General features: G+C 43.9%; 1 protein-coding gene across 1 annotated transcript in view; it reads right to left on the bottom strand.

The window, feature by feature from the left end:
• Window positions 1-23,936, bottom strand: part of CACNA1H (calcium voltage-gated channel subunit alpha1 H) — a 304,694-nt gene that overhangs the window by 133,838 nt on the left and 146,920 nt on the right. Inside the window, exon 9 of the mRNA XM_033914172.1 lies at window positions 2,939-3,090. Within this exon, the coding sequence (XP_033770063.1) occupies window positions 2,939-3,090 (152 nt within the window). The remainder of the gene's footprint in view (window positions 1-2,938; window positions 3,091-23,936) is intronic.

The following is a 23,936-nucleotide window of genomic DNA, read 5'->3' as shown; positions in this document are numbered from 1 at the left end:
AGCTACCAGACTGTCTTGGGTTTGGAGTCCGGACCTGGGGCTCGATGCACAGAGTTCCGACAACCCGAGTTTCATTTTCCTGGCGATGCTCAGTACAAATAGCATGCCAACTTGTATATGTACACTGGGCGTGCAGTTAAGATTTCAATTTAATTTCCATTTGATATACTGCCTATTTCACAATCTAAGCAGGGTCCAGCCAGCAAAGGTAGACGTTAGGATCCCTGGACTTAAAAAGAAAGCTGCCTTGTGTGGGGTCCGCAGGGATCCTCGTTTTTTTATCTCTTGTGGACCTCATGGATCCCAATGCAGGGTAAGATGACAGTGGCAGCGAGGATAGGTGGAGCCCCTGCCCTCTTTCTGGCTTCCTCCCCATGAGCCCCCCTTCCCAAGCCCCCCTAGCAATGTACAAAAGAGACCCCCCCCATTTCCACTCACTAATTACTGGTAGCTCTGGAGCTGCCAGTAACTGTTGTGCGTGTGATTGTCCACACACAACACAGGCACAACCACATTAAAAAAAAAAGCCCTGCCTGAGGGGAGGGGCCCCAAAATTGAGACCCCCCTGACACCAAGCCCCCCAACACCAAGCTCCCTCCTTCCGATCCCCCAACCACTCTTACCACCCCAAAACAATATTCTGGTGGTCTAGTGGATTGGGGGGGGGGTCGAGTCAGGCACCCCCCCAGCTCAAAGATCCTCCACTCCTGACACCACCCCCATACCTTTTGTCGAAAATCAGGCAGGAGGGATGCCCACTTCCTCCTGCCTGAAGGGTTGCCTCTTTAAAATGACAGCCCTACCCCCTCTCCATGCATCCTGGGTTGCACTGGGGAGGGTCTAAGGTCCTCTTTTACCCAGTCCCCTTCTTTCAGACTTTTTTTTTCTTTTAAGCAAACTGAAGTCACCCTCCTGCTACCGACAGCCCCAGACCTGTCGGAAAAATTTTCACGCTCAAAGGTGGGTTCTCCTTGCAGTGCATTACACAGGGTGCTCATTTTAATACTAAGGACCTCCTTGTAATGCATCTGCATAGGATTCTCGTGCTCGGTAAAACCTCCCGAGAACCTTTTTGTGCATCGGAGGCTGAGCTACCTTGCAAGTAAGGCTGGCTGCAACCAGTCTTACCTGCACAGCAAACATTTGAGCACTGGGACCCTGGTCTGCGGCCTTCAGCCTCATCTCACAATAGCCTTTGTCATTACAGAGTCATAAAACCAGCAGTGGACTGAAATCCAGGGGCTGGGCTGGCATCACGTAATCGAAATAAAAATATAATAAAAAACAGTCCTATCAATACCTTGGGAAAAAGAGGAATCTTCTTACAGCTGAGTTTAATCCTGCAAAATACCTGGATCCTGTAACTGAACGTTGGGTCAGTTTTCATAGAAACACAGAACCTGGTGGCAGAAAAAAGATTGCGCAGCCTATCTAGGGTTACCATATGGCTCTAAAAAAAAAGAGGATGGATCGAGACATCCGGGTTTTACATCCATTGCTTTCAGTGGAAGTAAAACCCGGATGTCTCAATCCGTCCTACTTTTTCTGGAGCCATATGGTAGCCCTAAATCTAATCTTCCCATCCACACCAACTGTTCATCTCTGCAGTTCTCTTCTCTCCTTCAGAGATTCTGGGGGGAAGTTATCAAGCTTCATTAGGGTTTTAAATTGCATTATTTGCCTCTTAATGTGACTTAAAGGGTTTGAACACAGCTTCTCCTGTTTAGGTCATTGAAATGAGATGCAAAACCTACAAATGCCTACTTATTTCAACGATTAGGATTTTGGAGGGAAATCTCTTATGCCTCCTCTATGCACTGCAGGGCCGCCATGAGATAAGGCCAGGCCTGAGGCGCACAATCTTAAGAACCCCACCCCCATCCTCACCCACAATAGAAAGCAAATTTCTATATGTGGGAGTGTGTGGCGCAGAGGCTGTGGGTTCAAATCCCTAGCTGCTCCTTGTGACCCTGGGCAAATCATTAAATCCCCCCATTGCCCCAGGTACACTAGATAGAGTTTGAGCCCACCGGGACAGATAGGGAAAATATGATATAAATAAATAAAATATTGGGGTAGGGGGTGGATGGGACAGAACATCTCTTTTTTCTATCTCCTCCCCCATGTCCAACAGTTCTCCTTTATCTTCCCCTCCCTCCCTATCTCAGTCCGACTCTCCCCCCTCATCCCATCTACCTTCACAAGCCTCTCAAGGGGTTGTTGGCAGTGGCAGCAGCGACTTTCACACGCCGTCTATGGCTGACCCAGAAATCTCCCCTCTGCCGCAGCCTGCCTCCCCCCTCTGCCGCAACTTCCTGACACAATGGAAGGGAGATTTCTGGTTCTGCCGTAGGCAGAGTGCAAGAGTCACTGCTGCCGCTGCTGGCAACCCCTTGAGAGGGACGCGGGTGAAGGGAAGGGAGGGAGATGCAGTTTGCTGGTTTTAAGAAAGGTTTCGACAATTTCCTGGAGGAAAAGTCCACAGTCTGTTATTGAGAAAGACATGGGGGAAGCTGCTGCTTGCCCTGGATCGGTAGCATGGAATGTTGCTACTCTGGGGATTCCGGAATCTTGCTACTCTTTGGGGATTCCGCATGGAATATTGCTCTTATTTGGGGTTCCAGAATCTTGCTAATCTTTGAGATTCTGAAATGCTGCTACTCCTTGGGTTTTGGCCAGGTACTAGGGACCTGGATTGGCCACCGTGAGAACAGGCTACTGGGTTTGATGGGACCGCTGGTCTGATCCAGTAAGGCTAATCTTATGTTCTTCCTACACCCATGGCTACACCTCTGAATTAGAAGATGGCTTTTCTATGGCCTTGGAGGTTGGGCCCTGGGGAATCTTGCACCCTCTGTCCTCCCCCCCCCCCCTCGGCGATCCTGATGCACTGTGTGTGGGAACCGACTTAAACTTCTGTAGAGTAGATGCAGGTTACCTGATAATCACTATGATCCCATCAAAAATGTTGTAGGGGTTTTTAATGTAGCCAAAGAGTCCAAAAGCCATCAGCTTTAGCAGCATTTCCAGGCCAAACATACTGGTGAATACAATGTTGCTGATCTCCAGGGCGTTGGTCAGTTCTTCAGGCTACAAAACAGAAGAGATGTTATTACGAACTCTATATTTTCATTTACGATGACTTGAAAGAACTATTCTTTTTTCTTTGGATGTCTATAAAGTGGGTGTTATCACTTATGCGCCAAATAAAAATCGCTTAAAAAGCATCATGGCGGATTTGGGTGAACTCCAAATTTATTTATTTTTTATTTAAAACATTTTATTGAAGGAATCAAATAAATATACAATAATACATTACAATTAAATTCAAAATTCAAATATTCTATAAATAATTTTATCATTCCTCCAAAATACATTTTACAAATTAACTATTCATAAAACTATACACCCCCATACCTTTCCCCCCTTCCCCCCAAGTTTTATTTCCAATTATAATATTATAATTAATTAATTAATTATACAAATATACAATTCAAGAAATTTGAACAATTACCATCATCAACCATATTCCCTTCCCACCCCCAGAATGAAAGATGACACATATTACAAAGTGTTAAGATGTAATGAAAGCCTCTTATTCCTCAATATAAAACATTACGAATCATACTTCGAGCTCTATGGGAAAGATTTTGAATATACGGATTCCAAATTTTCAAAAAATAACGAGTTCTTCAAATCTTAATGCAGTTTAATAAAAGAGCCTCAAAGTCTCATGAAGCGATTGACACCAGAAAAAGGATACAAAGCATCTGTAGGATTATTGGAGGCCTCAGATCTGGTACATGACCTGGTCATCATGGACGCTAGTTCAAATTTTATCTCATGCGTTTGATCAAAATGTAACGTTCTTTGCTCTAAATCAGTGGTTCCCAAACCTGTCCTGGGGGACCCCCAGCCAGTCAGGTTTTCCAGATATCCCTAATGAATATGCATGAGAGAGATTTGCATACCTGTCACTTCCATTATATGCAAATCTCTCTCATGCATATTCATTAGGGATATCTGGAAAATCTGACTGGCTGGGGGTTCCCCAGGACAGGTTGGGAACCACTGTTCTAAATCATTGCTATCACGTCTACAACTAGTTCCAAATGCCGCGGTAAGACTCGTACAGACTATGGAAATTGTAGCACCTACAGCCCCTACTAAATGAAACTACACGGGTTGCCCATAACCACAAGGATCAAGTTTAAATTAGGCCTCACTGCCTTTAAGAACCTGAGAGGGAATGCCCCCAACTACCTAACAGAGTTGGCCACCCTACTCCAGGGAGCCTCCAACAGATATTCCACCAGAAATCTTTTCCAGCATGCAACATTATAAAGTCTACCAGGCAAATTGCCTTATCCATCCAATATCAAGTAGCAAAATGCTTGATCAAACTCCCACTTACACTACGATCTCGTGACCACTATCTCAGGTTCAGAAAATTTCTAAAAGCATTTCTCTACCAAGACAGGGAGCCAACCCTGAAGTAACTGAAACGGTAATTGTAAAAGCCCATTTCTAAACGGTCTAATGCAACTCCGAGGACAAAATGAAGAGCCAACGATCACCTACTTGAACTTATCACTATGGGCTCCTTTTACAAAGCTGCGCTAGCGTTTTTAACGCATGCACCGGATCTACCGCCTGTTCAAAAGGAGGTGGTAGCGGCTAGCGCACAAGGCAATTTAGCGTACGCTATTCCACGCGTTACGACTCTAGCGCGGCTTTGTAAAAGGAGCCCTATGTCTTTGTAATTATGACCTAACTGCATCAACACCTGTTCTGATCTACCTATACGAGCAAATCTATTGAATGTCCATATCAAACTGTCCATTGTAACGTCCTGGGTAACTGACCCAACCACTTTTTTATTTTTTTTTTATAAATTTTTATTAATTTTCCATACGAAAACAGTGCATTGAATTATACATACAACTGACTTCAAGACACAATGCTCGGGCCGCTGCTATTTAATATATTCATAAATGATCTAGAAACAGGGACGAAATGCGAAATAATAAAATTTGCAGACGACACCAAACTATTTAGTGGAGCTCGGACTAAAGAGGACTGTGAAGAATTGCTAAGGGACCTGAACAAACTAGGGGAATGGGCAACGAGATGGCAGATGAAGTTCAATGTTGAGAAAAGTAAAGTATTGCATGTGGGAAGCAAAAACTCGAGGTACAACTATACGATGAGAGGGATGTTATTAAAGGAGAGTACCCAAGAGAGGGACTTGGGGGTAATGGTGGACATGACAATGAAGCCGACGGCACAGTGCGCAGCGGCCGCTAAGAAGGCAAACAGAATGCTAGGCATAATCAAGAAGGGTATTACAACCAGAACGAAAGAAGTTATCCTGCCATTGTATTGGGCGATGATGCGTCTGCATCTGGAGTACTGCGTCCAATATTGGTCGCCGTACCTTAGGAAGGATATGGCGTTACTTGAGAGAGTTCAGAGGAGAGTGACACGTCTGATAAAAGGTATGGAAAACCTTTCATACGCTGAGAGATTGGAGAAACTGGGTCTCTTTTCCCTGGAGAAGAGGAGACTTAGAGGGGATATGATAGAGACTTACAAGATCATGAAGGGCATAGAGAGAGTAGAGAGTGACAGAAAGAGAGAGAGAGAGAAAGGGAGAGAGAGAAAGAGAGAGAGAGAGAAAGAGAAAGAGAGAGAGAGAGAGAGATTGGAGAAACTGGGTCTCTTTTCCCTGGAGAAGAGGAGACTTAGAGGGGATATGATAGAGACTTATAAGATCATGAAGGGCATAGAGAGAGTAGAGAGGAACAGAAAGAGAGAGAGAAAGGGAGACAGAGAGAAAGGGAGAGAGAGAGAGAAAGGGAGAGAGACAGAAACAGAGAGAGATAGATAGAGAAAGATTGGAGGAACTGGGACTCTTTTCCCTGGAGAAGAGGAGACTTAGAGGGGACATGATAGAGACTTGCAAGATCATGAAGGGCATAGAAAGAGTAGAGAGGGACAGAAAGGGAGAGAGGCAGAAATAGAGAGAGATAGATAGAGAAAGATTGGAGAAACTGGGTCTCTTTTCCCTGGAGAAGAGAAGACTTAGAGGGGATATGATAGAGACTTACAAGATCATGAGGGGCATAGAGAGAGTAGAGAGGGACAGAAAGAGAGAGAGAAAGGGAGACAGAGAGAAATAGAGAGAGAGAGAGAGAGAGATAGAAAGAAAGAAAGAGAGAGAGAGAGAGAGAGAGAGAGAAAGGGAGAGAGGCAGAAATAGAGAGAGATAGATAGAGAAAGATTGGAGGAACTGGGACTCTTTTCCCTGGAGAAGAGGAGACTTAGAGGGGATATGATAGAGACTTACAAGATCATGAAGGGCATAGAGAGAGTAGAGAGGGACAGAAATAGAGAGAGATAGATAGAGAAAGATTGGAGGAACTGGGACTCTTTTCCCTGGAGAAGAGGAGACTTAGAGGGGATATGATAGAGACTTACAAGACCATGAAGGGAATAGAGAGAGTAGAGAGGGACAGATTCTTCAAACTTTCAAAACATAAAAGAACAAGAGGGCATTCAGAAAAGTTGAAAGGGGACAGATTCAAAACGAATGCTAAGAAGTTCTTCTTTACCCAACGTGTGGTGGACACCTGGAATGCGCTTCCAGAGGACGTAATAGGGCAGAGTACGGTACTGGGGTTCAAGAAAGGATTGGACAATTTCCTATTGGAAAAGGGGATAGAGGGGTATAAATAGAGGATTACTGCACAGGTCCTGGACCTGTTGGGCCACCGCGTGAGCGGACTGCTGGGCACGATGGACCTCAGGTCTGACCCAGCGGAGGCATTGCTTATGTTCTTATGTTCTAAAAAATTTTCCCCCACCCTATTCAAGAAACCAAACTCTCATTTGGTCTATTAATAGAATAAAATATAGAATTCCCCCCACCCTGGATGTGCAAAATGAATAGGATAATCCAGCTAATCAGTGTTAACAAAATTTGTCAGTGGACCCCACGTTAATTTAAGGGCTCCTTTTATCAAGCTGCGGTAGGGGTTTAACATGTGGAATACCGCGCGTTAAACCGCCTGCCACGCTAGTCGCTAACGCCTCCATTGATGAGGCATTAGTTTTTTGGCTTGCCGTGAGGGTTAGCGCGTGATGAAATGTCCAACGCGCTAACCCGCTTAGCGCACCTTGATAAAAGGAGCCCTAAATATCTTATTATTACACAAAATTTCTGAATTGATTTTTTCATATGTATAACATAAACACAAAGAGTCCCACCAAAAGGAGAAATTAAGGGCTCCTCTTCCGAAGCTGCGCCAGCGGTTTTAGCACGCGCGCCAGACGCTAACGCCTCCATTGAGTTGGTGTTAGTTTTCCCACATAGCACGGGGGTTAGCGCACGCTAATCTGGAGCGTGCGCTACGCGGGAAAACTAACACCAGCTCAATGGAGGCGTTAGCGTCTGGCGCGCGTGCTAAAACCAGTTTTTAGCAGCTGTTCAAATGATGATTTTGCCTATAGTTTGCTACCACATGAGGATGTTGCCGGTTTATTTCCGAGGGTCCTTTTATAAAAAAATGAAATGGGATCCTTACAAAGTTTATTTGGCTGGGTAAATCTGCTAAAATAGCCTTTTACGAAGCCGCGGTAGCGGTTTAATGTGCGTAATAGAGCGCGCTAAACCGCCAGACGCGCTAACCGCTACCGCCTCCTCTTGAGCAGGCGGTAGTTTTTCGGCTAGCGCAGGGGTTGCGCTTGATTATAAGTCGTTAACGCGGCTTCGTACTATCTTTACTGACCCAAGCTCTTGTAATGTAATCTGACCTTGAGCTGAATAGAAAACCTGTTTAACATAATGAACCATAGTAAAAATTAAAAATAAGGAGAAACAGTGTAATTATGTTTCAAACATTTTTATTGAAGGAATAAAGTAAAAATACCTTTATAGTATACATAAAGAAATGATTTCACAAATGTTAAAATCCTAATCCATATATTTTATAAATTCTATCATTCCTCCAAATATTTAATATCATAAACCACCCCCCACTCTCCCCTTCCCTTCTCCTCCCTCTCCTTTCCCCCACCCTTCCTCCCTCCCCCACCCCCTCCTTCCAAATCTTTTCATTTCCCCCCTTCCATCCCATTTCCCTCCCCTCCCCTCCATCCCATAATCCATGCTCCCTCCCTGGATGAAAGGTGACAAAAATAAAGAAATAAAATTAAGATCTGGAATGCAATTTAGACAGGAGAAACAAACAAAACTGCAGACTGTGTACAAGATGCAGGCAAAAATTTATTGTACCAAAATTAAAATGCAGACAAAGTTGGACTTTCTTCTTTGTTTTGTTGCCATGTAATTTAGACAACCATAGCTTCAATGTCAATCATTGAGAATTAAACTTCTTGCTCTAGTTGAAAGGTTTTTAATATAAGGATCCCAAACCTTCATAAAAAGACTAGTTCGCCTAGAACAGGGGTGCCCACACTTTTTGGGCTTGCGAGCTACTTTTAAAATGACCAAGTCAAAATGATCTACCAACAATAAAAATGCTAAACATATATATATATATATATATATATATATATATATATATATATATACACACACACACACACACCGAGTGTACTTTGTATTTATGTTCAAATATTTTTTTATTATACAGCCCCCCTCCCCTGAAGGCCTGACCCCCCCCCTGAAGGTCTGCACATTCCCCCTCAAAGGTTGACTCCCCCCCTGAAGGCCTGCACTACCCCTTGAAGGACTGCACCCCCCCCCCCCGAAGGCCTACCCTCCCCACATCCATTTACCTAATTCCAGCAGAGAGCAGTCTGCAGAGAGGATCGCTGGTACTTTAGCGATCCTTGCAGGTTGCCATAGGCCTCAGGAGCTGTCTTCCCTCTGCCCCAAGCCTGTCTCTGACTTAGAGGAGGGGCAGGACCACGGCAGAGGGAAGACAGCTCCTGAGGCCTATGGCAACCTGTAAGAATTGCTAAAGTACCACCTGCCACCGGCTGTCTCCCATTCGTCCCCTTTGGAGATCCCCACAGCAATAAGGAAGTTAAATTAATAGAATACTTAGGCACAGAAAAACAAAGAAATACCTCCAAGAACTGCCCCATAAGAACTGCCTGTCACAATGCTCATTAGTTGAACTGAATAAAAGACAAGTGGATTTAGAAGGGGGACAATCCGCCCGGGTGCACGGCTTGGAGGGGTGCACAGCCGGCCAGGTCCAGGTCTTCCTGCCTTTCTTTTCCCCCGGTCCGCGCTCGGGGCTCGTGCCTGCCTGGTCCCGCGCCGAAGCTCGAATGGTGCCATCAACTCCCGCGATAACCAACAGCACCATTTGGGCGGCAGGTGCGAGCCCCGTGCGCAGACCGGTGGAAAGGAAGGGCAGGAGGACCCGAACGGCTGTGCATCCCTCCAAGCCGTGCACCCGGGGCGGGGGCGGACCACCCCACCTCGGTACGCCACTGATTGGGAGGCCGATTTTGGGGTTTTTAAAATTGTATATCGGGCAGCATTAGGCCTCGCTCTTACCTCAATCATTACAGGCGCTTCTATTTCTTGTGATGCGCTGAGCTCCGTCCCCCACCGACCTTCACCCCGCCCTTCCAGCACTCTGATTGGCCAGCTTTCTTTAAGAGGCGGGCCAGTAAGGAGGGGAAAAAAAGAGAAGGGAAGAAGGGAACCTGCTGTGCGATCGACTGGGATCGACTGTGCGATCGACGCGTTGGGCACCCCTGGCCTAGAAGATCACTGAACCTCCCAGACGTCAAATAAAAGTAAACGATGCAACTGGTTCCTCCAATGCCAGAAGCTTGGAGATTCTTTCTGTAACCAAAATTGCATAATACACGCCTTCTGAAATAAAAGACATTTTTCCCTTGGCCAAATACCCCACAAGCTGCTGCTTTACCAAAAATGACTCCCCTTGGAGAACCCACAACAGGACAACCCCATAAAGAACCCAAAAATAATAGGATGGCAGACCAGAAAGACTTGATTAAAGGACACAGCCAAAACGCATGAGATAATGTGCCAAGATCCTTATCACATCTGATACAAATTGGGGAGTTTACCAAACCCGCATAAAAAGCTTGAATTTGGGAAAAATAAAACAGTGTAATTAAAGCGATCAATATGTCGGTCATTCCTGTCATCATAAATACTGCCGGTCGCCCTATTTCAGCACTTCCAATTTTGGCTCAGTTAAAGCTGCCGTTCTCGATCCTTTTCACTATAGTTTCTGCATAAAAAAAACATAGCATAGAATCCTTATTAATCTCTTCTTTTGGTATATTTTGGCAAGGATTGGATCAAAGTTCCCTTTGTTTTGGTATTCTTAGATATTTCAGCTAGTTTTGACATTTAAAAAAATCACCATATTTTATTCAATTACCTTAAGTGGTTTGGAGTATGTGACATAGTTTATATCATTCTTGACAGGGAGAAATCAAAGGGACCATATAAATAATTTTCTCTTTCTTCCCAAAGCCTCCCAAGGGCCAGTTCTTTCTGCTCATTTAAACTGTATTTGGTACCTTTGTATTAGCAGCTAGACATAAGAAAGAGTGAATCGATTTTTCAGCCTTTCAAAAAATACAAAAACTAGGGGACACTCAGTGAATTTACATGGAAATACTTTTAAAACAAATAGAAGGAAATATTATTTCAGATGAAGAATAGTTAAGCTGTGGAACTCATTGCCGGAGGAGGTGGCAACAGCAGTTAGCGTAGCTGGGTTTTAAAAAAGGTTTGGACAAGTTCCTGGATGAAAGTCCATATTCTCCTATTGAGACAGACATGGGAGAAGCCACCGTTTGCCTTGGGATAGGTAGCATGGAATGTTGCTACTCTTTGGGTTTCTGGAATGTTGCTACTCTTTGGGTTTCTGGAATGTTGCTACTCTTTGAGATTCTGGAATGTTGCTACTCTTTGAGATTCTGGAATTTTGCTACTCTTTGGGTTTCTGGAATGTTGCTACTCTTTGAGATTCTGGAATGTTGCTACTCTTTGAGATTCTGGAATTTTGCTACTCTTTGGGTTTCTGGAATGTTGCTACTCTTTGAGATTCTGGAATGTTGCTACTCTTTGAGATTCTGGAATTTTGCTACTCTTTGGGTTTCTGGAATGTTGCTACTATTTGGGTTTCTGGAATGTTGCTACTCTTTGAGATTCTGGAATTTTGCTACTCTTTGGGTTTCTGGAATGTTGCTACTCTTTGAGAGTCTGGAATTTTGCTACTCTTTGAGATTCTGGAATGTTGCTACTCTTTGAGATTCTGGAATGTTGCTACTCTTTGGGTTTCTGCCAGGTCCTTGTGACCCGGATTGGTCACTGTTGAAAACAAGATACTGGGCTACATGGAGCATTTGTCTGACCCAGTAAGGCAAATCTTATGCTCTTATGTAAAAATTAATGTATTAATAATGTCTAAAACAAATATACTTTTACCAGCTTCTAAAATTTAAAATAATTGGAGCAACTATGAACATCTACTGGTTATGTATTCAAATCTTTCAAACTTCTATTACTTTTTCTATCACCTGAAATTGTATTTTTTTTTCCAATCAAGCAAGTTGGTCATGCAATGTACAGAAGACAAACGTGTCCATGGTTTGAGAGAACATAACGTCAACATCACTCTCTAGTTGTGGAATCTGCTCTAGAACGTTCATGTTTCTGCTTCTCCAGGAAGGGAAGCCAGACCACTGGACTCCTTTGGTAAACACATTTTTCAATCAATAGAACTATGGGCTGCCAGTTCTGTTCTACCATTTATTTAAATAACTTTCACTCAATGAGGAATTCCTTCCTCAGGAGCAACTTAAGAGTTCCAACTGTTATCAAGAACTTGTTCATTATGAGAAAAGTTCCTAGCTAGAGGCTTGTCTGATGCATTCAATGCTTCTTCTAGATCTAGAACACCACCACTGGCAATTGCTATGCACCGTTTATCTTGGTTCAGAGTATCTGATCTGGAAACTTCAGTCCAGCCTTTCAGATGTTCCTTGCAAGGGTGGTGATCTGTTTGGAGACAAGATTTAAGAAGGCGATATGCATGGTGTAGGGCCTCTGAATGCAGGCATATGCTGAAGCTCTGCTAAGTCTCACTTATTCTGACATTCAGTCAGAGAAGGCAGGACCCAGCAGAAGTTGACTGAATGCCTGTGCTCATTTAGCCTGGCGAAGATGGTGGCCGTGACTTTGGTGGCAGAGTGTGTGTGCAGCGGAAGGACAGGAACAATGTGGGAGAGATGCCGGACATGGGATGGAGCGCGAAGAGAAAGGGCGATGCAGGTAGGAAGAGGAGATGCTGGACATTGCAAGGGCGGAGGAGGGGTTGAATGAGTCACGGTTCACCTAGGGCAGAGGTAGGAAATTCCGGTCCTCGAGAGCCACAGGCAGGTCAGGTTTTCAGGGTATCCACAACGAATACGTATGAGATGGATTTGCACGCACTGCCTCCTTGAGATGCAAATCTATCTCACGTATATTTATTATGGATATCCTGAAAACCTGACCTGCCTGTGGCTCTCAAGCAGAGCAGGATTAACCAATAGGCCAAGAAGGCACGTGCCTCGGGCCCGAAATGGTCAGGGGGTCCAATGAAGGAGGGCATCAACATTGTTTTTTCTAAACGGCGATGGGCCCCCTCCAGCATCGATCGCAACACGCCCACCCCCCCCCCCCATCGAAGGAAAGTAAGACAAGCAAGCAACACGGGTAAGAAAGGCAACGGGAACTGTAATTGTGCAAGCGGTGCTGCTTGCCCAAAGCTTCCCTCTGACGCAGCTTCCTGTTTCCGCCTGGGCGCCTGGGGCAGGGCAGGGGGCCCAGTGTACATGGGTGCCTAGGGGCCCTCGATGAATTAATCCTGTCCTGCTCTCAATGACCGGAATTGCCTACCCCTGAATTGCTACAAAGCTGTCTTTGGAATTCTTCCAGCTTCCCTAATCTCCCAGTTCTCCCCCAACGAGTCCAACAAGAGCCCTCGCAGAACAAACCTATTTAATTACCCCTCCTTGAAATCATACCAATACAAAAAGTTTCTAGATAGAATGTTATCATTCCAGGCAGCTAGGCTGAACACATGGCTTGGAAAGCCCATACTTGAGGCCACTCCATACGCAGACTTTAGAAAATCCCTGAAAACTCGACTGCTTAACAAATTCTAAATTCCCATACCCAACTCTTCCTCACCATGACCCTTCCACCTCGCCCCCTAAATTCCAAGGGCCGAAACTAATTATACTTTCCACCTTGAATCTCATGTACTGACAAAACATATCTTTATGGTAACCCACCTGCACCCCATGTACTGACTAAATGTATCTTTATTGTAAACCGTTTCTATCCCATGTACTGTCAAATGTATCTTTATTGTAAACCGCTTCGAACTTCACGGTATAGCGGTATATAAGAAATAAATTATTATTATTATTACCCCTGACCTAGGGTGTCAGATACTCCTGGGCTGCTAAGGGACAGTTCGCCAAGGCTTCTGGCATTTATTGCCATTGTCATCTACTGCTGAGCAAAAACCGTCATCTGGTTTCTTGCGTGATAGGGGTTCGATTGAATACTGATGGCTTGACAACTATCTTCAGTATTTGACAGAGCTTTAACTACTGTGTTAGTTTAAAAACTCATTAAAGAACCAGCACTTGCTAATTTAAAGAGGAGCCTAGGGGACTGTCTCTGCCACTCAGCTTCTTTTAAACTGCCCAAAGCAGACGGTTCATTCTGCGAGATTATTACAAAGCTGATGGCTTGTTACAGTACACCAGGTACAATGATTCTACCCCTGGCAGACCGGCGGCAGCTTCATACTTCACCAGTGTCTACTTTCAAGGCTAAACTCTGCTGTGCTTTCCCAGAGACACGGCACCTACTGGGCACATGAAACACTGGTTTGTAATTACAAGCACTTATCAACCTACTTGGTAGCGTTATTGCTTAAATAGTCCTGCAGTGATAAAAGTCATTTTGTGGCTCCTCTGCCTTTCCTTTATGTATGCTCAGCTTGCAGTGTAAAAATCTCTTTTTCTCATAGTCACTGTTATTGCTTAAAAACTGAAGGTGAAAGTGCTCCATGACTACCACTAGAGGGCGCTAAGGGGCAGATTCTATAAAAGGTGCCCAAATCGGCCAGCACCTAAAAAAAAAAAGGCGCCGGCTTTGTGTCAATCACACATAGGCACCGTTTACAGAATAGCGGCACCTACATAAAAACATAAGCACCCGAAATGTAGGCGAGGAGTTTTAAAGGCCTACATTTCAGGCACCTAAGTTTTTAGAGCATCGCGCTTAGCAGTGCCTATGTCATGCTCCGCCCATAGAAACTCCCACTTAGGTCTTAGGTGCAGCAGGTAGCATACCTGAGTTTCAGAAAGGTTTGGACAAGTTCCTGGAGGAAAAGTCCATAGGCTGCTGTTGAGACTGACATGGAGAGAAGCCATTGCCTGCTTTGGGATTGCTAGCATGGAATATTGCTACTATTTGGGTTTCTGCCAGGTACCTGTGATCTGGATTGGCCACTGTGGCTAGATGGACTACTGGTCTGACCCAGTATGGCTACCGAAAGCCGAGGCTCAGCCGGAGATGAGCAGCTGATTCGGAAGCGGGTCCCAGGTGGGCTAGTGACCTGGTCGAAGGGGCAGAGTGGCAGGGGTGGGGTCATGGAGCTAAAAAGCTGGTTCTGTGATATTGTTTGGTAGCTTAATGGTTGTGTTCTAATTCCATGTTATTGCAAAAAGTTTTTTTTAGATTGATTGTATGAAAATTTTTTTGGGTAGAGTTGGATGTTAGTATGTGTTGAATTAGGTATTTATAAAATGAAATTGATAAATTATTAAGTATAAAATAAAAAAAATTATATTTTATATTTATTATGTCAATAAATATGCGTGAGATAAATTTGCATCTCAAGGAGGCAGGGCATGCAAATCCATCTCATAAATATTTATTGTGGCGATCCTGAAAACCTGATCTGGCTCCGGCTCTCGACGACCGGAATTGCCTACCCCTGGTCTATATTTGTAAGATATTCTCCCGCTGTTTTCACAAAGAGTGGCTTAGCATCTAGACTAGGGGTAGGCAATTCCGGTCCTCAAGAGCCGGAGCCAGGTCAGGTTTTCAGGATATCCACAATAAATATGCATGAGATAGATTTGCATCTCAAGGAGGCAGTGCATGCAAATCCATCTCATACATATTCATTGTGGAGATCCTGAAAACCTGACCTGTCTGTGGCTCTCGTGGACCGGAATTGCCTACCCCTGATTTAGGGGATAGAACTCTCATATTAAAAAAAAGGCTTAAAAGGTTAGGGCTCTTCAACTTGGAGTTGAGATATGCTAGAGGTCTACAAAATCCTGAGTGGAGCAGAGTGGGAACGGATTGCATTCTCTTTCAAAAAGTACAAAGACTTGGGGACACTCCATGAAGTTTCATGAAATACATTCAGATTGACTGAAATTTGGAATACAGAGTTCCCCCGGTCATTCGCGGTCGGCGGTTCATGGTCCCTGTCCTTCGCGGTATTTTCCGACCGCGAACTGCCGACAAGGAGAGGGCAGCGGGAGAGGCAGAAGAGAGCAGCCGGAGCGTCGGAAATCACTCGCTCTATGCTCCGACCACCTCTTCCTGCACTCTTCCGCTCCGGCTGCTCTCTCCTGCTGCCCTCTCCAGTCTCCCCCATGAAAAACCGTATTCGCGGTTTTTCCAAGATTCGCGGGGGTTCCTGAAACGGATCATCGGGGGAGTACCGTACTAGTCCCTTCTCTGTTAGAACAATATAGGACTCCTTTTACTAAGGTACGCTAGCAATTTTAGCACACACAGCAGAATAGCGCGTGCTAACCCCATGCTGTGCGGCTAGAACTTAACGCCAGCTCAATGCTGGCGTTAGCGTCTAGCACACGCTATTCCGCGTGTTAAGGCCCTAACGCACCTTAGTAAAAGGAGCCCATAGACTTTTCAATTATTTTGCAAATCTATGAAAACATTATTATTCCAACAATATTTGGCCCACCAGTCAAAATAATCTTCATGTATTAATAGTTTTTTTTAGAATGGTTACTCTTTTTAATCTGAGTTTTTATTTTACTTTTCACTAGATTAGCTCAGATTATTAGCATGCGTTAAATTGGCTGGCACGCCTTAGTAAAAGACGATCCCCCCTTGTAATTCTATTAAAACAAGATTCTGGAATCGCGCGACTTTTTGGGATTCTGCCAGGCACTTGTGCCATGGAGAAATGATTACAAATGAAATTACATAGCAAATACTATTTCTGGTCATGGATCTCTACAAAAGCAGAATGAAGCATGCTATTTAGGATGGCGAGAGCTGACATCATGGAACGACAATTTTTGTTCCACGGTCAAATTCTGTCCTAGCTAAATTGAAAGAAATCCATTTTTAAATATCGTCTTGCTTTTCTCCGTCCTGGCGACTGCTATGCCCTATTCATTTAAATCAGTGCTTTCCATTTATTGCAGTGTGTTCTTGTAATATTTATTGCCAACATCTCAGTAATGCCTTTTTATCCCTGCCGTCTACCTCTCCGCTTTGCAATTCTTGCTCACTCCTTTCAGTTTGCTGGGACATTATAAAAAGCCAGTAATTTGGAACACGCTCAAAGCTGTATATATTTACCAGGTGAGCTCAGCTGAAGAGATCACCACCTCTGTAGAGCTTCTACTATTTGGCTTCCTGCCAAGTCCTTGTGACCTGGATTGGCTGCTGTGGAAACAGGATACTGGTCTAGATGAACCATTGGTCTGACCCAGGATGGCTAGTCATATGTTCTTATGCAAATGAAAGTGTAGAAGGGTTTTAAAAAGGTTTTGACAAGTTCCTGGAGGAAAAGTCCATAGTTTGCTGTTGAAACGGACATGGGGAAGCCTCTGCTTGCCCTGGGATTGGTAGCACAGAATGTTGCTACTCTTTGGGGATTCCCAATGGAATGTTACTATTCTTAGGGATTCTGGAAAATCTTGCAACTCTTTGGAATTCTGCATGGAATGTTGCTACTATTTCTGACAGGTACCTGTGATCCGTATTGATCACTGTTGGAATCAGGATACTGGACTGTAAGGACCATTAGTCTGTCCCAGGATGGCTAGTCATATGTTCTTATGCAAATGAAAGTGTAGCAGGATTTTAAAAAGGTTTGGACAAGTTCCTGGAGGAAAAGTCCATAGGCTGCCATTGAGACAGACATGGGGAAGCTACTGCTTGCCCTGTGATCTATAGTATGGAATGTTGCTGCTCTTTGGGGATTCCGCATGGAATGTTGCACTATTTGGAATTTTGCCAGGTACTTGTCACCTGGATTGGCCACTGTGGAAACAGAATACTGGGCTATATGGACCATTGATCTGACCCAGTATGGCTATTTTTACATTCTTAAAAGAAAAAACCAGACAACGGAAAAGCTGCATTGCCGATCTCATTTCATAAAGATAGTTAGCGTATGAAATATTATTATTTCTTAAAAAAGTTATTCTCCTTTCAGCCAATTATTTTAATGTATGATGGATTTTTATAGCAATGTCTGTTTTCAATTTCCAAAACAAGGGAGAAGATTTCCACAGATTTTTGCAGTCAAGCCATTGTGACATCACTGCTGAGGTTGGCTCTTAGGCATTGGTGGAATGAGGCATCATGACATCACAATACCAGCTCTGGAATGTTGCTACTCTTTGGGTTTCTGCTAGGTAGAAAATGACAAGGGGGCAGAATTTGTCCCCATCCCCACAGTTAACCGCAGGAAACCAACTCCGTGTCATTCTTTAAGGAGAGAGGGAAGAATCAGAGTATTAAATGGGCCCAGCCACTGACCCTCAAGCCTTGCATTGAAAAATGCTAGTGTAGAAGGACTGAGGTTGAGATTAGACAGTAAAGAATGACAGTCTCTGGTATCCAGAGCTGATACTGTGATGTCATAATGCTTCATTCCACCAATAAGAGCCAACCTCGTCAGTGATGTCACAATGGCTTCATTATCCTATACTTGGCTCACATAAGAATCAGAGGATGAATGGACTCAGCCACTGACCCTCAAGCCTTGCACTGAAGAATGCTGGTGTGGAAGGACTGAGGTTGAGATGGACACTAAAGAAGGACACGGGATTGCTGCCTGACCCTTTGCCCCTTCCAAATGAAAAAGTCAAATTACATCTATGGTGAGTGTGGTGTAGATAGGCTGGGAGTAGGATGGTAAACTGTGGCAAGGACTTAGGGTTGGGGGGAAGAGTGACTACCGCTAGCATTTCTCATACCCACAAGTCCCCGGCTGTGTGCTTCATTTAAAGACTTTCCTGCCAGTTGTATTCGCAATCTACCAAGCTTTAATTTTCTTTATATGGACTTGGTAATTTGTTTCGAGTTGAGCCCCCCCCCCAATCATTTTGAAAAGTTGACTTCTATGCTGAAGGGAGGGCTGATTTTAAGGCCAAATGGGATCGACACGTGGGTTCTATTCACTAGGCAAAGGTAGGGGAGGGTCATTAGGGTGGGCAGACCAGATGGGCCGTGGCCCTTATCTGCCGTCTATTTCTATGTTTCTATGCTGTGATTTTAATTATTGAGCTGAGTCATGGCGGTGGTGGGAGGGGGAACAGAACCAGGGCAAATACACTTAGGGGCTAGTTTCAAATGGATACGCCAGAATTACAATTAGAAAAATACAATTAAGAACATAAGAATTGTCATACTGGGACAGACCAAAGGCCCATTGAGCCCAGTATCCTGTTTGCAACAGTGGCCAACCCAGGTCCCAAGTACCTGGCAGAACCCAAAAAGTAGCAACATTCCAGAGCTGAGATTGTGATGTCATAATGCCTCATTCCACCAATGCCTAAGAGCCAACCTCATCAGTGATGTCACAATGGCTTGATTGTCCTAGACTTGGCTCACATAAGAACATAAGAATTGCTGTACTGGGACAGACCGAAGGTCCATCAAGCCCAGTATCCTGTTTCCAACAGTGGCCAACCCAGGTCCCAAGTAGTAAAACAAATTCTATGCTGCTTGTCCTAGGAATAAGCAGTGGATTTCCCCAGGACATCTCAATAATGTCCTAGGGACTTCCCTTTTAGGAAATTATTCAAGCCTTTTTTAAACCCTGCTAAGCTCACTGATTTTACCACAGTAGCTGAGTTTAATTGATGCTACTATGATTGCACTCTTAAGAGATATCAGTGCAGTAACTTATACATAAGATCCCATCAGAGGCCTCAGCTATTTGGTGAATAATTAAGGCAACTCACTAGGTGATCCCAATGACATCACACATGACCTCTAATGACATTAACCAATGGGGGCTCACTTGAAAACATCTTCTACCACTAATTTGCTGCCTGTCATGATCCTTCCCTTCAACAAATCACATTTTCATGGGGAGAGCTATTCATTTTTTCTTTTTTTAAAATGCAACCACCTTTTTGTCTGTCTTGCTAAATGAACCCTTCACTTTCTTATACGAGATAAACAACGCACAAACACACACCTCTTGTACTCTATTTCATTTACTTCCCTTACAAAACCACTTAACCAGGGTGAAGTTCACTCATCCCCGTGCGACAGAGAGCGATATGGACAACAGGGAAACAAAGTTAATTTGTGCTCGTACACGATTTTGAGACTTGTGTACCAGTGGGACAGAATCAACACCCCTGGGACAAATGCATCATTCTCCGCTGAGATTCAAAGACTGTCTCGTTTATCCAAGAGGAGCTGAAGCAGCAGCTGTTGCTCCAATCCCATCGGTGCAGAAGGTTGCATAACACAGAAAACAGGAAAACAACAGGCTGTGCCTTGCCAAGGCTGGTCCTACCAGGCCACCTGCTGAACAGAGAAAAATACTTTGCCATGAACTGATTGCCGGCTCTGGGCTTAGGAATAGAAATTTGTGTTCATAAACTGTTCAAACAGGTCTCCTGGTAGTTGGATGATCCAAGTTTGGTCTATGCTTGATATACTGTCTATCAACTTGTACCTAGACCAGGGATGGGCAACTCCGGTCCTCGAGGGCCTGAATCCAGTCGGGTTTTCAGGATTTCCCCAAATGAGCTGGTTTCAATGCATATTCATTGGGGAAATCCTGAAAACCCGACTGGATTCCGGAACTTGAGGACTGGAGTTGCCCACCCCTGACCTAGTTCACAATACTAAAAACATTTAGTTTGTAACATTTTATTGAAGGAATTAAACAAATATAATAGATAATATTCTCATAACAATTAAATTCACCAAAATAATTTCATACAAATTTCTAAAATTCCTCCAAAATATATTTCGATATTATCCATCTCAAACCTTAAAACGTTCCCAATCCCCCTCCCCCTATCCAATCCCCCATTTCCACCTCCCCTCATTATTCTGTTCAAACATTTTATTAAAGAAACAGAGTAACCCATAAACTATTCCCCCCAACCCAGAAGAAAGTTGACAAAAATAAAAAATAATAATAAAGAACTGGAATGTTATTTAATTAACCATTAAACTTCTTGCTTTAGGTGAAAGATTTTTAATATACGGATCCCAAATATCCATAAAAAGACGGGTTTTCCTAGACGAACGCCTAACCTCCCAAGCCTCAAACAACAGTAAATGATGAAACATTTAAAAGAGGGTAAAAATTTTTAAAAAATATATGTTTATCCCATATGACATAAACGTACTGAAACAAGAGGATTGAGGGTTGGGCACGAGTAAAAATACATCGAGATGAAATAAATTAAAAAGGCTGGTAAGAGGGTCAGGAGAGAGCAAAGGAGGGAAGGGGGAAGGAGTCGCTTCTTCAAAGCGGTTGGCATTCATTACTGGGAGCAGAGTGTGGAGGCCGTGTTAAGAATGCATCCCTAAATAAAAAAGGTTTTAGTTTGGCCTTAGATTTGTCTAATGATTCTTGGACGGCTTAAAAATAGCCCAAAAATGAAAGTAGTTTTTTTGTAAAAAAAAAAAAATAGCGAATAACCAAATCCACGGATACTAAAACTGCAGATTTGGAGGGAGAAGTGTTTAGTGAAGGGGGGTTGTATAGTTGCAAGAAGGTTACATTATCACCTCCGAAAGAGTCCAGTTAAAGATAATACAATAGATATAGAAACATAGAAGATGACGGCAGATAAGGGCCATAGCCCATCAGGTCCGCCCACTCTACTGACCCAATCCCAAGTCTATTATCCTAGGGATCCCACTCCTGAACTGAACTGCTGGAATTAGACTTGCTTTGCATGTAAATGTGAATTGGTTTGGCTATTTACTTTAGAATCCGTCATTTGATCTGCCGTTTTTTGTTTTTAAATTGGTGAACAGACACAAGAGAAGCTCACATTCCTACTTCGTTTCCCTCCCCCCAGTGAGAGGTTGTAAACTGAAAAAACACCATGAACATCTTCTCTCGCACCAAGCAGCATCATGGGGTAAAGACCTAGAACAATTGCTTTCGCCCACTACTTATGAGGAATTTAGGAAACGTCTGAAAACACACCTGTTCCTAAAGCATCTAGACAACTGATCCTCTCTTCTCTCTCCCCTCTATAGCGATTCACTTGTTCTATTGATCATTCTCTCCTCAAAAATGGATTTCCTGTCCTATTAACCCTCTTTCTTCCTCCCCTCTTAAAGTCATTCAATTTGTACCTTTGCTTAATCTTTGTAAACCGCATAGAACTTCACGGTATTGCGGTATATAAGCTGTTATTATTATTGCTTTGATTTACTGATATTTTATATTGGGGGGATGTTTATCATGTTGTCCAGACACGTCTACGTTATATGTGGAAATCGCAAGGGAAATAAGATTTTATGCATGTGATATGGAAACATCCAGTTTAAATGCACACTGGTGGATAATGAACATAAGAACATAAGAAATGCCTTCACTGAATCAGACCTTAGGTCCATCTAGACTGGCAACCCGCGCACGTGGAGGCTAAGCTAGGTGTTCCCTGATGAATACCTTGATTACCCGTATCCCTCAATGTGATTCGCAAGAAGGTGTGCATCCAACTTGCCTTTGAATCCCCGAATGGTGGTCTCCGTCACAACCTCCTCTGGAAGAGCATTCCAAGCGTCCACCACTCGCTGCGTGAAACAGAACTTCTTGACATTTGTCCTGCTCGGTACCTTAACCCCTCATGAGCTAACTTCAACAGGGCAGGATTAACCAATAGGCAGGGTAGGCACGTGCCTAGGGCCCGAAAAGGTCAGGGGGGCCCGATGAAGGAGGGCATCAACATTGTTTTTTCCAAACGGCGATGGGCCCCTCCAGCATCGATCGGCAACGCGGGCCCCACCCCATCGGCGGAAAGTAAGACAAGCAAGCAATGCGGGTAAGAAAGGCAACGGGAACTGTAATTGTGCAAGCGGTGCTGCTTTTCCAAAGCTTCCCTCTGACGCGGCTTCCTGTTTCCGCCTGGGCGCATGGTGGGGCGGGGCGGGCAGGGGACCCAGTGTACTTTTTTGTGTGCCCAGGGGCCCTCGACGAATTAATCTTGCCCTGAACTTCAAGCCAGTAAAACTTAATAAGGCGGAAACGCCTCAGATGCTACAAAGCTAACGTTGCTTTGAGCTCCCTTTCAGCTTTCTATCACTGGCGAAGTTAGCTTGTAGTTATATCCTCATGATTTAAACTGGAGATTTTGTTTTGATTGAATGTGAATTGAGTTTCCAGTTTCTCCATTTTTTCTTTTGCGATATGGAAACTGCATAGTTGCATGCGGTATATACATTTTTAAATAAATAAAGAATAATACATAAGATGCTTCTCATAAAAGGGGTCTTTTACTAAAGTGCGCTAAACGATTTAGTGCGCACGAAATGCAAAGGCGCCCATTATATTCTATCAGTTAGCGCCTTCTATCGGCTAGCGCACCTTAGTAAAAGACCCCCAAAGTCTTTGTAGCTGGTTTCATGCGCTGTGGTCTTTGCGCGTGGAGGTACAACCGATCTCGCCAGTTAGCGTGCAGAACGGCGCGCAGCAGTGGAGAGAACCAAGAATGATACAGAAAGAAAATTCTGAACTGCCTCAGACCGGATACTTTTACTTTTAAAATTCAAAAAGAAATAAACCCCATTCTTTCCATTCAATTGTGGAGCTTTTCAGATATTCCATAATTAAGTACATCTCTTGAGGTGAAAATAGCAGCTTAATTTAAGGGAGCTAATAAACAATTTTATTTAAAAAAAAAAAAATCATATCTGATTAAACCACTTAATCCCCTAATGCTGCACGGAAATAATTCTCCCTTTCAACCGCCTGGCAGAAAGCTCGTTTGTAATAACGCCTGTGGAGTTACAAACAAGAACTTACAGCATCCCGGCCCTTTCTGTGCACTGGGATATGAACAAGGGACAGAGGATTGGTGGAGAGGATGCTTCTATGGGCTATTTTTCTTCTTAAGGACTAAGAACCAAACTGCAATCGAGACAGAGCAAGTGGAAGGGCTTTGTTGCTGATCTTCAGTGTGAAACTTAGCAGAAATGTTATGTGCAATCTTACATCCCACTCAACTCTTATTACACTTCTCCCTCCGTATTCACTGTGATAGGGGATTAATAGACCCGCGAATACAGAAAAACCGTGAATAACTTTTTCATGTTATTCGCCGTTTTCTATTAAAAACCATCGTGAACCTGGTGAAACCGCGAATGACACGGTGGGAGACCTGGTCTGTTCCTGAAGGAGAGGCAAAACACCGTGAAGAAAGTGCTGGGAATCAGCGATTTTTCTCTGTAAACGCTTGGAACCAGTGATTTCTCTATGCAAGCTGATGTAATTTGGAGGGGAGGAGCCAGCAGGCTAAAAACTGTGAATAATCAAAACCACAATTGCTGAAACCGTGAATACGGAGGGAGAAGTGTACCGTATTTTCACGCATATAACGCGCGCGTTATACGCGTTTTTACCTACCGCGCATAC

The sequence above is a fragment of the Geotrypetes seraphini genome, chromosome 11 (assembly GCF_902459505.1).
Source record: "Geotrypetes seraphini chromosome 11, aGeoSer1.1, whole genome shotgun sequence".
NCBI lineage: Eukaryota > Metazoa > Chordata > Amphibia > Gymnophiona > Dermophiidae > Geotrypetes > Geotrypetes seraphini.
This window is presented reverse-complemented; position numbering and strand designations above follow the sequence as displayed.